This window comes from Lathyrus oleraceus, chromosome 3 (genome assembly GCF_024323335.1).
Source record: "Lathyrus oleraceus cultivar Zhongwan6 chromosome 3, CAAS_Psat_ZW6_1.0, whole genome shotgun sequence".
Taxonomy (NCBI): domain Eukaryota; kingdom Viridiplantae; phylum Streptophyta; class Magnoliopsida; order Fabales; family Fabaceae; genus Lathyrus; species Lathyrus oleraceus.
This window is the reverse complement of record NC_066581.1, coordinates 208,798,478-208,812,133: the sequence shown is the minus strand read 5'-3', so window position 1 is coordinate 208,812,133 and position 13,656 is coordinate 208,798,478. Positions and strand designations below refer to the sequence as shown.

General features: G+C 38.0%; 1 protein-coding gene across 1 annotated transcript; it reads left to right on the top strand.

Annotated features, from left to right (window-relative positions):
• The first annotated feature begins 8,338 nt into the window (after window positions 1-8,338).
• LOC127130458 (proline-rich receptor-like protein kinase PERK8) lies at window positions 8,339-9,205 on the top strand. The gene is made up of 2 exons (XM_051059465.1): window positions 8,339-8,824; window positions 9,005-9,205. The coding sequence occupies exons 1-2, from the start codon at window positions 8,339-8,341 to the stop codon at window positions 9,203-9,205; spliced, it is 687 nt and encodes a 228-aa protein (XP_050915422.1).
• The last annotated feature ends 4,451 nt before the right edge of the window (window positions 9,206-13,656 follow it).

The following is a 13,656-nucleotide window of genomic DNA, read 5'->3' as shown; positions in this document are numbered from 1 at the left end:
TAGGCCTCATTAAGTCCATATGAATATGTTCCAAAACTTTTGAAGTGGGTTGATGTTGTAACTTAGGATGTGACATCTTGGTTTGCTTCCTAATTTGACACTCACCACAAATTTACCCTCTTCAATCTTGAGCTTAGGAATACCTCTGATGGCTTCTTTTGAAATAATCTTTTCATGCCTTTCAGATGTAGATGTCCAAGTTTTTGGTGCCACGGGTTGACTTCATCTTCTTTGGATATCAAGCATGTCGAAGAGCAGTTAATTTCTTGAGATGTCCACAAGTAAGAGTTACCCTTAGACCTAACTCCCTTCATTAGAACTTCACTTTTCTAATCAGTGACCAAACACTTGGATTTTGTGAAATTAACTTTAAGAACCTCATCACATAGCTGACTGATACTAATCAAATTTGCAGCCAGACCTTTTACCAACAAGACATTATCAAGACTTGGAAGTCCTGTACAGGCTAAACTTCCAACTCCTTTAATTTCATCTTTAGCCCCATCTCAAAAAGTGACATAACCGGTTGAGTAGGACTTGATGTTCTCCAAGAACTTATTGACACATGTCATGTGTCTAGTGTAAGAACAAAATTAGTTCTACAATAGAATTCCAGGATTTTGATGATAACAAAGGATGAAACCAAAAATGGCACCCTAACAAAAATTTTCTAAGTGTGCAGGACTCTGAACAGCAACAAAGGACTCTGAGCATTTTATCAGATACAAACATTGATCAGTTACAAAGTGCTAGAAGATCAGACGCATCTGAGGAAGAAGTGCGCCCAAGAAGTTCTAAATCTAAGCAAAGCAAGACAGTAAAAAGAACCATAAGCTCTAACATCCACTGGTCTTAGTTCTGATGATCTAGAAGACTAGTACTCTGAGAAGCTCTGATGAAACTTCAACATAATCTCCTTCTGACGCATGACTCCGATATAACAAGACTCTGATGAAGATTCACCAAATTCAGAAAGAGTAACGGAAAGAATTTCTCAATATGGAAATGAAGTATTTTAAGAAAGAAGTTATTCAGGGAGACAAAATGGTTATGGCAAGAAACACAGAAGTAATGACATTGAATGCTCATCAAAGACCAATGTTTTGTCATCACTCTAACGGTCCTTCTCACTACTATATAAAGGACAACCTACTTCATTGAGAGATACAACAACAACGCACAAAAAAGTTATTCATATTCTCTCTCAATTTTCATGAGCTGCTGCTCATGCGTGAAAACTCTTGCTCAAACATTTCGTTGTAATACTTGCTTACTCTTAGAAGCACTTTCTATTACAAATCTATTTTGCTAAATTGTTTTTGTTTCTCAAGTGACTCTGCGTAGTCTGTATACTTGAGAGGACTAAGAGATTATTCTCTTAGACGTTTGGTTGTATAATCTTTCAAGATTAGTGAATTAAGTCCTTTTTGAAGGCGAAATCACCTTGGCCGGGTGGACTGGAGTAGCTTTGTTTTCTAAGTGAACCAGTATAAAATTCTGTCTGTTCTTATTTTTGAAAAAGCTTTTATTTTTTCTAAAACAATTCAAACCCCCCTTTCTTGTTTTTCTCACCTTCAGTTGGTATCAGAGCTTCGGCTCTGTTATTGATTTTCTAATAAAAACTTAACAGTGTAGAGAGATCCAGAACGAGAAAAACTATGGCCAACACCAATGAAAGAGATAGTTACAACGTTAAGCCTCCAGTCTTTGATGGAGAGAAATTTGATTACTGGAAAGATAGAATTGAAAGTTTATTTCTGGGCTATGACGCTGATCTCTGGGACATTGTCACAGTTGGATACATACGACCTGTAATAGATGCTGGAGTTTTTATCCCCAGAAGCAAAATGACAGATGATCAGAAGCGTGAATTCAAGAATCATCACAAGGCCAAATTGATACTTCTCAATGCCATATCCTACAATGAGTACGAAAAAATCACCAACAGGGAAACAACTAAAGAAATACTTGACTCCCTGAAGATGACTCATGAAGGAAACTCTCAAGTCAAAGAAACAAAGGCTCTGGCTCTAATCCAGAAATATGAAGCCTTCAAAATGGAGGATGATGAAGTTGTAGAGGTAGTGTTTTCTAGATTTTAAACTTTAATTGCAGGTCTCAAAGTGCTAGATAAAGGATATACAATTGCGGACTATGTCAAAAAGATAGTCAGAAGCTTGCCAAAGAAGTGGAGACCCATGGTAACAACTTTAAAGTTATCAAAGGATCTGAACAACATCAGCCTTGAAGAACTTGTCAGTTCACTCAGAAGTCATGAGATAGAACTGGAGGAAGATGAGCCTCAGAAGAAGATCAAGTCTGTAGCACTAAAGTCCAAATCTGAAAGGCGCAAGTCTGACAGAAACAAAGCCTTCCAGGCCGAAGAAGAAGACATTGATGACTCTGAAAAAGAAGATTCTGACGATGAGGAAGAATTATCCCTTATGACTAGAAGAGTAAAGCAACTCTGGAGAAAAAGGAATACCAGCTTCAGAAAACCAAGATCCAAAGGAGATCGATCAGAATCAACCTCAAAACGTAAATCTAACAAAGATGTTACATGTTATGAATGTAAGGAAATAGGTCATTACAGAAACGAATGTCCCAAGTTGAAGAAAGACAGTTCCAGAAAAGAGAACTTCAAGAAAAATTCTTTCAGAAGCAAAAGGGGACTGATGGCTACCTGGACGACAGTGAATCTGACTCATCAAAATCAGACTCTGATGAACAGGAAAATGTGGCACTCATGGCTAACACCTCCAAGAACACTTCATATGAAGAATTTGAATCTGAAGAGGTATTTTCTGAACTTTCTCGATCTGACCTAGAATCATGCCTATCTGAAACTCTAAACTCATATCAGAAACTCAAACAAAAATTTAAAGCTATAAAAGGTGTGCTTGAAGAAACACTAGAAGAATGTGGCAAACTTGAGATAACAATTTTAGAACTAAAAGATGAAAACAGAACCTTGATATTAGAAAGAGATTCAACAAAGAAAAATTGCTCAAAACTTGAAGAAGCGTTATCTCAAGCTCCATAAACTTCAAACATAATAATTTATGAATATGAAAAATCTTTTCAAAAGTTTCTGAAAAATGGGATAGAGAGGAGCAGAATGACATCCATGATTTATGGGTCAGTCAGAACAATAGAATAGGAATTGGGTATGATCCTAGTGAAGATAAAACTTCTACTAATGACCAACCTAAATCTCCATTTTCCTATCACTATACACATACACAAGCACAACGATTTAATAATGCTAGAAAACCCAAAGTGTTAAGAACTCTGGGAAAACTAATCACAAAGGACCCAAAAGATTATGGGTACCAAAGGATAAGATTGTTTATGTTGCAGATATCTTATGCAGTAGAGTTAAAACACCAATCATGGTACTTGGACTCTGGATGCTCGCGACACATGACGGGAAGAAAATATATGTTCCAAAACCTGGAACTTAAAGACGCTGGATTCGTAGGCTTCAGAGGAGATCAGAAAGGAAGGATCAGAGGCTCTGGAACTATTGGTAATGGTACTCTTCCCTCTATATCTGATGTTCTCTATGTAGAAGGATTAATGCATAATCTGTTATCAATAAGTCAATTAAGTGATAACGGGTATGATGTAATCTTCAATCAAAAAACATGTAAAGCCATAAATCAAAACAATGGATCTGTCCTATTCACTGGCAAGAGGAAAAACAATATTTATAAAATAAATCTTTCGGATTTAAAAGAACAAAATGTGAAATGTTTGATCTCTGCTCACGAAGAGCAATGGGTATGGCATAAACGCTTGGGCCACATTAGCATGAGAAAGTTATCTCAGCTAAATAAACTCGAGTTAGTCAGAGGTCTACCTAAGCTGAAGTTTTCTTCAGATGCTCTATGTGAAGCATGTCAGAAAGGAAAATTTTCAAAATCATCTTTTAAAAAGAAAAATATTGTTTCTACCTCTAAGCCTCTGGAACTTCTTCACATTGACTTATTTGGTCCTGTGAAAATAGCATCAGTCAATGGAAAGAAATATGGACTAGTCATTGTTGATGATTTTAGTCGCTGGACATGGGTAAAATTCTTAAAGCACAAGAGTGAGTCTCACTCTGTATTCACTAGCTTTTGTTCCAAAGTGCAAAATGAATTTGACTCTAAAATCATCAAAGTCAGAAGTGATCATGGTGGGGAATTTGAAAATAAATTTTTTGAGGAATTATTTGACTCTAATGGAATATCCCATGATTTCTCTTGCCCTAGAACTCCACAACAAAATGGAGTTGTAGAGAGGAAGAATAGGACACTCCAAGAGATGGCTAGAACCGTGATCAACGAAACAAATGTGGCTAAGCACTTTTGGGCTGAAGCAGTAAATACAGTGTGTTATATTCAGAATAGAATCTCCATAAGACCTATTCTGGAGAAGACTCCCTATGAACTGTGTAAAGGTAGAAAACCTAGCATTTCTTATTTTCATCCTTTTGGATGTTCCTGCTTTATTCTAAATACTAAAGAACATCTGAACAAGTTTGATTCTAAAGCACAACAAGGTATTATGTTAGGATACTCAGAACGCTCTAAATGCTACAGAGTATACAATACAGAAACCAAAATTATGGAAGAATCAATTCATGTCAGATTTGATGATAAGCTTGACCCTGAAAAGTCAAAGCTAGTTGAAAAACTTGCAGATCTGGAGATTACTCTTGCAGGTTCTGACGAGAAGATCAAAGCTCCTGAAGCAACTGCCACTTAAACCTCAGAAAGAACTAAATCCCCAACAATCCCAAAGAAAGCTAAAAGTCTCCTCAACATATCTGAAGAGCTGATTCTAGGAAACAAGGATGAACCTATCCGAACTAGGTCAACCTTCAAGGCACCTGAAGAAACTCCTCTGGGACTAGTATCTCTGATCGAGCCTACTTCCTCTGATGGGGCACTTCAAGATAGCGACTGGGTTCTAGCCATGCAAGAAGAGCTAGATCAATTCACAAAGAATGACGTCTGGGATCTTGTTCCTAAACCTAAAGGTACTCACATTATCGGAACCAGATGGGTGTTCAGAAACAAGCTGAATGAGAAAGGAGAAGTTGTCAGAAACAAAGCTCGACTGGTGGCTCAAGGGTATAGTCAACAAGAAGGCATTGACTACAATGAAACCTTTGCCCCAGTCGCCAGGTTAGAATCTATTCGCCTACTTGTTTCATTTGCTATAAATCATTCTATCAAACTGTATCAAATGGATGTCAAGAGCGCATTTGTAAATGGTTATATATCAGAAGAAATGTATGTCAACCAACCTCCAGGTTTTGAAAATTCAAATTGTCCAGAACATGTTTTTAAACTTAAAAAATCTTTATATGGACTAAAACAAGCTCCCAGAGCTTGGTATGAAAGATTAAATAATTTTCTTCTGGAACATGATTTTATCAGAGGGAAAGTTGACTCTACACTCTTCTGTAAAAACATTAATAATGATCTCATGATATGCCAGATATACGTTGATGATATCATTTTTGGTTCAGCTAATGCCTTTGTATGTCAAGAATTCTCTGAGTTAATGCAGGCAGAATTCGAAATGAGCTTAATGCAAGAACTAAAGTTCTTTCTAGGAATTCAGATTAATCAAGCTTCAGAAGCCACCTACGTTCATCAAAGTAAATACATAAAAGACATTCTGAAGAAATTTGAAATGGCTGAATGCAAATCTGCTAAGACACCCATGCATCCAACTTGAATTCTTGAAAAAGAAGAAGTTAGTCAAAAGGTTTGTCAGAAGCTCTATTGTGGTATGATAGGCTCTCTTTTCTATCTGACTGCTACACGTCCTGATATTCTATTTAGCGTTTGTCTCTGTTCCAGATTCCAATCAGATCCTAGAGAATCTCATTTAACAGCAGTTAAGAGAATTCTCAGATATCTGAAAGGAACTCCTAACCTGGGCCTGATGTATGAGAAAACATAAGAGTATAGACTATCTGGTTTTTGTGATGCAGATTACGCAGGAGACAGAGTGGAACAAAAAAGTACATCAGGAAATTGTCAGCTCTTGGGAAAGAATCTAATATCCTGGGCCATCAAAAGCCAATCAACCATAGCCCTGTCTACTGCAGAAGCGGAATACATTTCAGCATCACTGTGCACTACCCAGATGCTCTGGATGAAGAATCAACTAGAGGATCTTCAAATCTTTGAGAGTAACATTCCTATCTTCTGTGACAATACTGCTGCCATTTGTTTAAGCAAGAATTCTATTTTGCACTCCAGAGCTAAGCACATAGAAATAAAACATCATTTCATTAGAGACTATGTTCAGAAAGGGGTAGTAATGTTGAAATTCATTGATACAGACCATCAATGGGCTAACATCTTTACCAAACCACTTGCTGAAGATAGATTCCTCTTCATCTTAAAGAATCTAAACATTCAAAACTGTCCTGAATAAAATGTGCCTTTGAATGAGCAAAATAAGATTCTGATGTAAACAAAGTGGATTATGCATCTGACTCTGATACTCCTACCAAGTTAGAAGTCATCTGAGTTAGAAATCTCCAGGAACCAACCATTTGGTATTCCTGGAGATCAGATAGAGCAAACACGTGGAGCACCTTGCGTCTGGCATTGGAACTTCTAGACAGCTGTCTAGCAGTAATCAAGAAACAGTCTCTTGAGATCTCCTCGAGCAGTGTACTGACTGTTAGGATTAGACATCATTTATAAGCTGTAATCATTTTTCCCTCTAACGTGCATACTTGGTTTTTGTGCTAAACTCATGTTTTGTGTGTCGTTTTGCATGCACCCTAATTAGGGTATTTAAACTCTTCTCTTCACACATTGCACACTTTTCACTCTCACAAACACGCTTAACCTTCTTGCAAGTTCTTTTCTCCCTCAAGGCATTCCTGCAGCGTGCATTCAAGTTCTTCAACCTTCAACTCAGTTCATCAATAATATTCATGGATTCCCAACAACAATCAGTGTATAACTTCTCTCAACAGATGAATTCCAACGAACGAGCTCCAAGTTCAAGCAACCCAAACCCAGCAGTTACCGATGTTGTCTCAACTCCCATCTACAAAGAACCTCACATTCTTGATCGTGAGCCTCATATCAACCTTGCAACACCTTTTGAGAAACTAGAAGTTTTGTGTGAATCACTGGTGGATTTTGAAAACATGCGAAGGAACGGTGTTGACCTCACTGAAGAACTGCAGAATCAAGGTTGGGGAAACGACTTCCAACGTCTCTATGGTCAAGTTTACACAAACCTGGTTAAGGAATTCTGGAGATTCGCTGACGCTAACGATCACTACATCGTCTCCTACATTCTGGGAGTCAAGATGGTAATCACTGAGAAGTCCATTGTTGCTCTTCTGGGCATGGAGAAAGCTGGAGGAAGAAGAATTTACAACATTAATCCTAGGGCAAAGTATCTGTCCCATGAGATTAATCCAACAATCTTCCAACAGAACGCTGAAGGCAAACACTCCAAGAACAAGGAACTACATCAGAACCTCCGGGTCTGGCTGAAGATCATCTTGGGCACAATCCATCATCGCCCAGCTTCCAACTCCTCATACTATATCAACACAGACCAGAAGTGCATCCTGTACTACATCCACAAGGGTCTGAAGCTCTGCCTTCCGACACTCCTCTTCAAGTACCTCAGAGACTCTGTAAGAGATATAAGAAACAACATGAAGCCCAAAAACTACATCCCTTTGGAGAGGTTGATCTCTGACGTTCTGATTGAAAGCGGTCTCGTGGATCATCTGATAAAGTTCAGACTCATGGAAGACGTGATGATAGATACTGGAAAAGCTTTGAACGCCCGCAATCTGAAGAGCATGGGGATTCTGGATCAAGTAAGGGTCAAACCTACTCTGGACACCTCTTGGGATGCTCTTAAAGATCAGAGAAAGATTCCAAATGGACTCTATCTGTTCTTAAAGATCGACCCTCCAGAGGTAATCTTGTATTACTTAGATGATCTGCGAAAGCAAGGAGTAGAGTTCTCAGATTTCAACTTAAGCCAGCTGCCAGAATATTCTCCCAACTTCTTGAAGCGACCATGAGGACCATCTGAGAAGGCAAAGCAAGCGAAGAAAGCGAAGCTGGGAGAATCCTCTGGATCAAGACCTCCAGTACCTCTGACTGGATCTTCTGGTAAGTCTGTTTCTCTCGCTCCTTCTGTACAAATTAAGCCTATTGCTTCCTCTATCCCTCAACCAACACCCATATATACCAACTCAGATACTCCTCCCTCAACCACCAGACCATCTAACCAACCTTCTAAAAAATTTAACCTAGCCACCACCTCTTTACCCCTTTCGGAAGCAGAAATGCTAAACGAAACAACCTCACCCTCTTCATCTTCTTCTCCAGAATCACCACCCTACTATAACATTTCCACAGATACTGAACAATCTGACCCTCACTCTCCAACTCTGGCTCAGCTTCAAACACATGCTCTAGCCTCTCAACAGCCAACACAATCCATTCCTGAACCAGAAGTCACCTCATCACCCATAGAAGAACCAAACACAACCACATCTGACCCTCCACCATCTGAAACAATTCACGCTGAAACACAACCACCCAACTCTGATATACCTCCACCAAATACATCCGTTGAACCACAAACTCCCACACTCAACCTAAGCCCTCCCACTTCTCCACCCCTAGCCTCTGAACCTGAAAACACCCTTCCAACCCTTGAGGAAGCAATAATGGTGTTTGCAGAAGCTTCAGTTGACAAGGTCAAGTCTCTGACCATCAACTCTAGCGTCAGTGACGATCCTTCCGTTGTAAGGACACACTGGAACAGAGTGATTAGTTGGATGACCTCTGAAGCCTTCAAGCTGAAGGGCCTCTCTGAATAAGTCCGTAACGACTTCATCAGAGACGCTGAGATCAGACTATAAGAGCGCCTAGCCAGAGAAGCTGAGGAGCGAGCCCGCAAAGAAGAAGAAGAGAAAGCCAAGCAAGAAGAACTGCAAAGGATCAAGGAAGCTGAAGCTAAAGCTCTAGCTGCTGTCGCTGCTGCCGCTGAAGCTGAAGCACAAGCCAAAGTTGCCGCTGAAGCAGAAGCACGTCTAGCTACAGAGTCTGCCACCAGGGTAGAACATGATGCTCTGACTCAGGGGGAGTCCACCACTTTTGTCCCTCTGGTTCTAAATACTCTTGAGGAACTTCAGAAAGAACAGTAGGAAGTCCGAGCCAGATTGGATCAACAGGATTCAATAAATGTCAACATTCAGAATCTGTTGATCCAGCTGCTCCAGAGGATGCCTCCACCTCCAAACCCTTAGGCACCTAGGACTTGTTTATGTGTTCTTTTCCTTTTACTTGTTGCTTTGATTTGCTTGTTTATTGTCTGTGTTTCTGGCATCTGTACCTGCTATGTGAATATATCTCTATATCCTTTTTCTCTTTCATTTTCACTAAGTCTTTTTTATTCTGACAAAAAGGGGGAGAACTAAAAACAGCTCTGATGAAAACATATCTAACTCCTATCAGAACTCTACAAACATTGTTTATAACCTTTTTGACTTAGAAATTTCCAGGAGAGTAGCTAAAAACACCATATCATGGAAGGTCTGGTAAAAACTTCTAAACTCCCAGACTTATCTCAAGGGGAGCTCACTTCCATCTGATCTAAAACTCTTATCTAAAAATGTTTCATCTCTAAATTAAGATTGTTTTGTCATCATCAAAAAGGGGGAGATTGTAAGAACAAAATTAGTTCTACAATAGAATTCCAGGATTTTGATGATAACAAAGGATGAAACCAAAAATGGCACCCTAACGAAATTTTTCTAAGTGTGCAGGACTCTGAACAGCAACAAAGGACTCTGAGCATTTTATCATATACAAACATTGATCAGATACAAAGTGCTAGAAGATCAGACGCATCTGAGGAAGATATGTGCCCAAGAAGTTCTGAATCTGAGCAAAGCAAGACAGTAAAAAGAACCATAAGCTCTAATATCCACTGGTCTTAGTTCTGATGATCTAGAAGACTAGTACTCTGAGAAGCTCTGATGAAACTTCAACATAATCTCCTTCTGACGCATGACTCCGATATAACAAGACTCTGATGAAGATTCATCAAATTCAGAAAGAGTAACGGAAAGAATTTCTCAATATGGAAATGAAGTATTTTAAGAAAGAAGTTATTCAGGGAGACAAAATGGTTATGGCAAGAAACACAGAAGTAATGACATTGAATGCTCATCAAAGACCAATATTCTGTCATCACTCCAACGGTCCTTCTCACTACTATATAAAGGACATCCTACTTCATTGAGAGATACAACAAAAACGCATAGAAAAAGTTATTCATATTCTCTCTCAATTTTCACGAGTTGCTGCTCATACATGAAAACTCTTGCTCAAACATTTTGCTGTAATACTTTCTTACTCTTAGAAGCACTTTCTATTACAAATCTATTTTGCTAAATTGTTTTTGTTCCTCAAGTGACTTTGCGTAGTCTGTATACTTGAGAGGACTAAGAGATCATTCTCTTAGACGTTTGGTTGTATAATCTTTTAAGATTAGTGAATTAAGTCCTTTTTGAAGGCGAAATCACCTTGGTCGGGTGGACTGGAGTAACTTTGTTTTCTAAGCGAACCAGTATAAAATTCTGTGTGTTCTTATTTTTGAAAAAGCTTTTATTTTTTCTAAAACAATTCAAACCCCCTTTCTTGTTTTTCTCACCTTCATCTAGAGCATCCACTGCCAAAATACCAGTCTTCTCGAGCTGAAGCTCTAAGAGAGGTGTGAGCTATGAGACTAGTGTTGACAGACTTAGGTATCCACTCCTTTCTCGTATTAGTTACCATTTGATTAGCCATGGGTTGTGATGGATTCCTGGGATAGCCATACAGTTTGAAGTAGAAAGGCTTTATACGACCATATTTTCCATAGTAATGACATCTCCAATGTAATAACTTGCCTCCAGTTTGAGTATTCTGATGTCTGGTGATCGTTGTGTTCGCAGGTGCACGAATCGTGTTAGAGTAATATAAAAGAATATCGATCCCACAGAGACCAAATCGTCAATCTATCGATTACTATTGTTACGATGTTTATCTAAGGCGGTATAAAAGAGATATTGATGTTGCAAAATAACAGCAAATAAAAAAAATAAATACATTGCAGATAAAGACAGGTTTGAATGTATTTCATGTCGGTTAAACGATGTTTCGATTGTCTAAATAGAACTACTTATGGGGCAATATTTTCTACTCTTGAAAATAATCCATTTAACAGGAACTGTCGCTTTCGCGTATTCAGAACCGAGTTTACCCTTAAATTAAGGCCTTTGATTGTCACTTATAAAAGGTGCATATAACGCTAAAGTAGTAAACTTATTTTTAAGAAATAAGACTCGTAAACTTAGTTGAAAAGTGATTTTGATTTGGAAAGTTTACCCAAGGAGTTTCCTGATTTTAAATCTATCAACGTGTCCGAAAACAGTTTCAAAAATCGTCTTTCCTTAAAGTGATAAAAATTCCTAGTTAACTAAGTCAGGGTGCTTTCGCACTCCTTGAGTAGTTAAAACTAACCAAGTTTGTTTCAGAAAACTCAAATTAAAAATCAAAACAGCCTTTAAAGTATTTCTACAGATTCAATATGTGAAACATCTCTTTAACCGCGATCCTTACATTCTAACCTTTAAAAGATTTAGCCAGACATGGTAATACAAACAAACACAACGATATTGATCATGATGAAAAGTTGTTTTGGAATGTAAGGCGTAAAGAACAAGTAAATCGTATAAAGTAATTAAAACGAGTAATAAAGATAATGGTGAGAAATTTAAATAAAGTAAAGACAATGACAGGAATTAAATAAAGTAAAGCGTGGCAAGAAATTAAATAAAGTAAAGACAATGACAGGAATTAAATAAAGTAAAGCGTGGCGAGAAATTAAATAAAGTAAAGCATGACAAGTAAAATAAATAAAAGCGATTAAATAAGAACCTGCTCCAAACGGAGGCTTTAAATCTGGTACAAGGAAAATAAACCTTCGACTCTGAAGATAAAGACGACAGCAAAATCGAAGTGCTCCAACTCAATATCACTAAGGTGCGATAACATCTCGATGTGACGGATTACCGCTTTTACAGATGATAATATAGTGTTAGTGTTGTAAACTAAGTTGGATGATTTGGAAATGAACTAGAACGACCTATTGATAGAGGAATTCAGCAGCTTGCAAAGACCATGGTGCCCTTCAACTTCTCGTTAGTGGGAACGTGGAATACAAAGGTGGCGCCTGCCATGTGTGGAAATGGGTAAGTTCATGGGATCGTGGCGGTTACCTCCTGGTTGAGGGCTGATGAGTCATGGCTTCTCCTATAGCGGCCGCCATGCATAACGCCATGTGTACAATATTTGCCGAAAAACCCTAATTTTTGGTCTTTTTGCTTCGTTTCTTCTAAAAGGGTCCCGAAAGAGCTAAATATCTGAAAACAACATAAAAGAGAGCATAATACAAGCAAAATGATAATAAAGACCTAATAAACATGTGAAATCTGAGTCAAAAACACGGTGTGATTCAGTGTGATCAAATTCTCCCACACTTAAACCTTTGCTTGTCCTCAAGCAAAACTCTTTATAGCTCATGCAAGAAAAACAGTATCAACCAAAGTTAATTCAAGGCAAAAAAGGCTTATAAGTTCATTCAGGGAATGTATCGATAGGTACTAACAAATCGAACTAAGGATATTGTAGTGACACTTCTCGCAAATGCGGTCATAGGCTTCGTTCCTATACAAATCAATCCACATCACCCCACCATACATATGCCTTCTTTTCGTCTTCTTTAAGTCCTTTTCATTCAGGTGCAATCACATTAAGCCCGTTATCCGTACATACTCATAGTAAGGTGACTGGTTAGTGATTATGATCTTAAGCATGAGGCTCTGGTACATAAGTTGGTGTAACCCCTTTACTTAGCCCAATTTGCAGTTGTGGGGGATTGGATCGTAATCCACCCTACCAAGTTCAGCACTAGATACCTTTGAACCAACCAGCAATAGGCATATCATTACATATATATATATATATATATATATATATATATATATATATATATATATATATATATATATATATATATATATATATATATATTTTTTCTTCTGCATGTTTCACGAATGTCTTTATTTTGCTGGGTTAAATGACCGTGCGAGAGTCACCTAGCCCGAATTTTCATACGACTAGAGAACAAAGCAGGAATTTTTGTGATCATTCACTTATTTTCATCGGTCCCCTACGTAGAGAATGCTTAAGTCGGAGCTGACTGCAAGGATAAACTACTTAAGGACTTATTTGAAATAAAAATTAGGGCCACAACATATGTGGTATCGGGATCGACTCTTATAATCATGAAGCCTACGGTGTTAAGACAATATCGATTTTTAGAAAAAGTTTTCCCAAGTCTTTTACATCCCGTCATAAACCTGTCTTATAGCCTGAATATTCAAGATGCCCTGTTGTCTTAGCTCACAATTTTTTTTTGGTAAGGTTAAAGAAATGGGAGAAATGTAAGGTTAAAGAAATGGGAGAAAAAGGTATAAAACATACTAAAAATAAAGAAAAGGGATAAAAAGTGATAAAAATCTCCTCCCACACTTAAACCGAACATTGT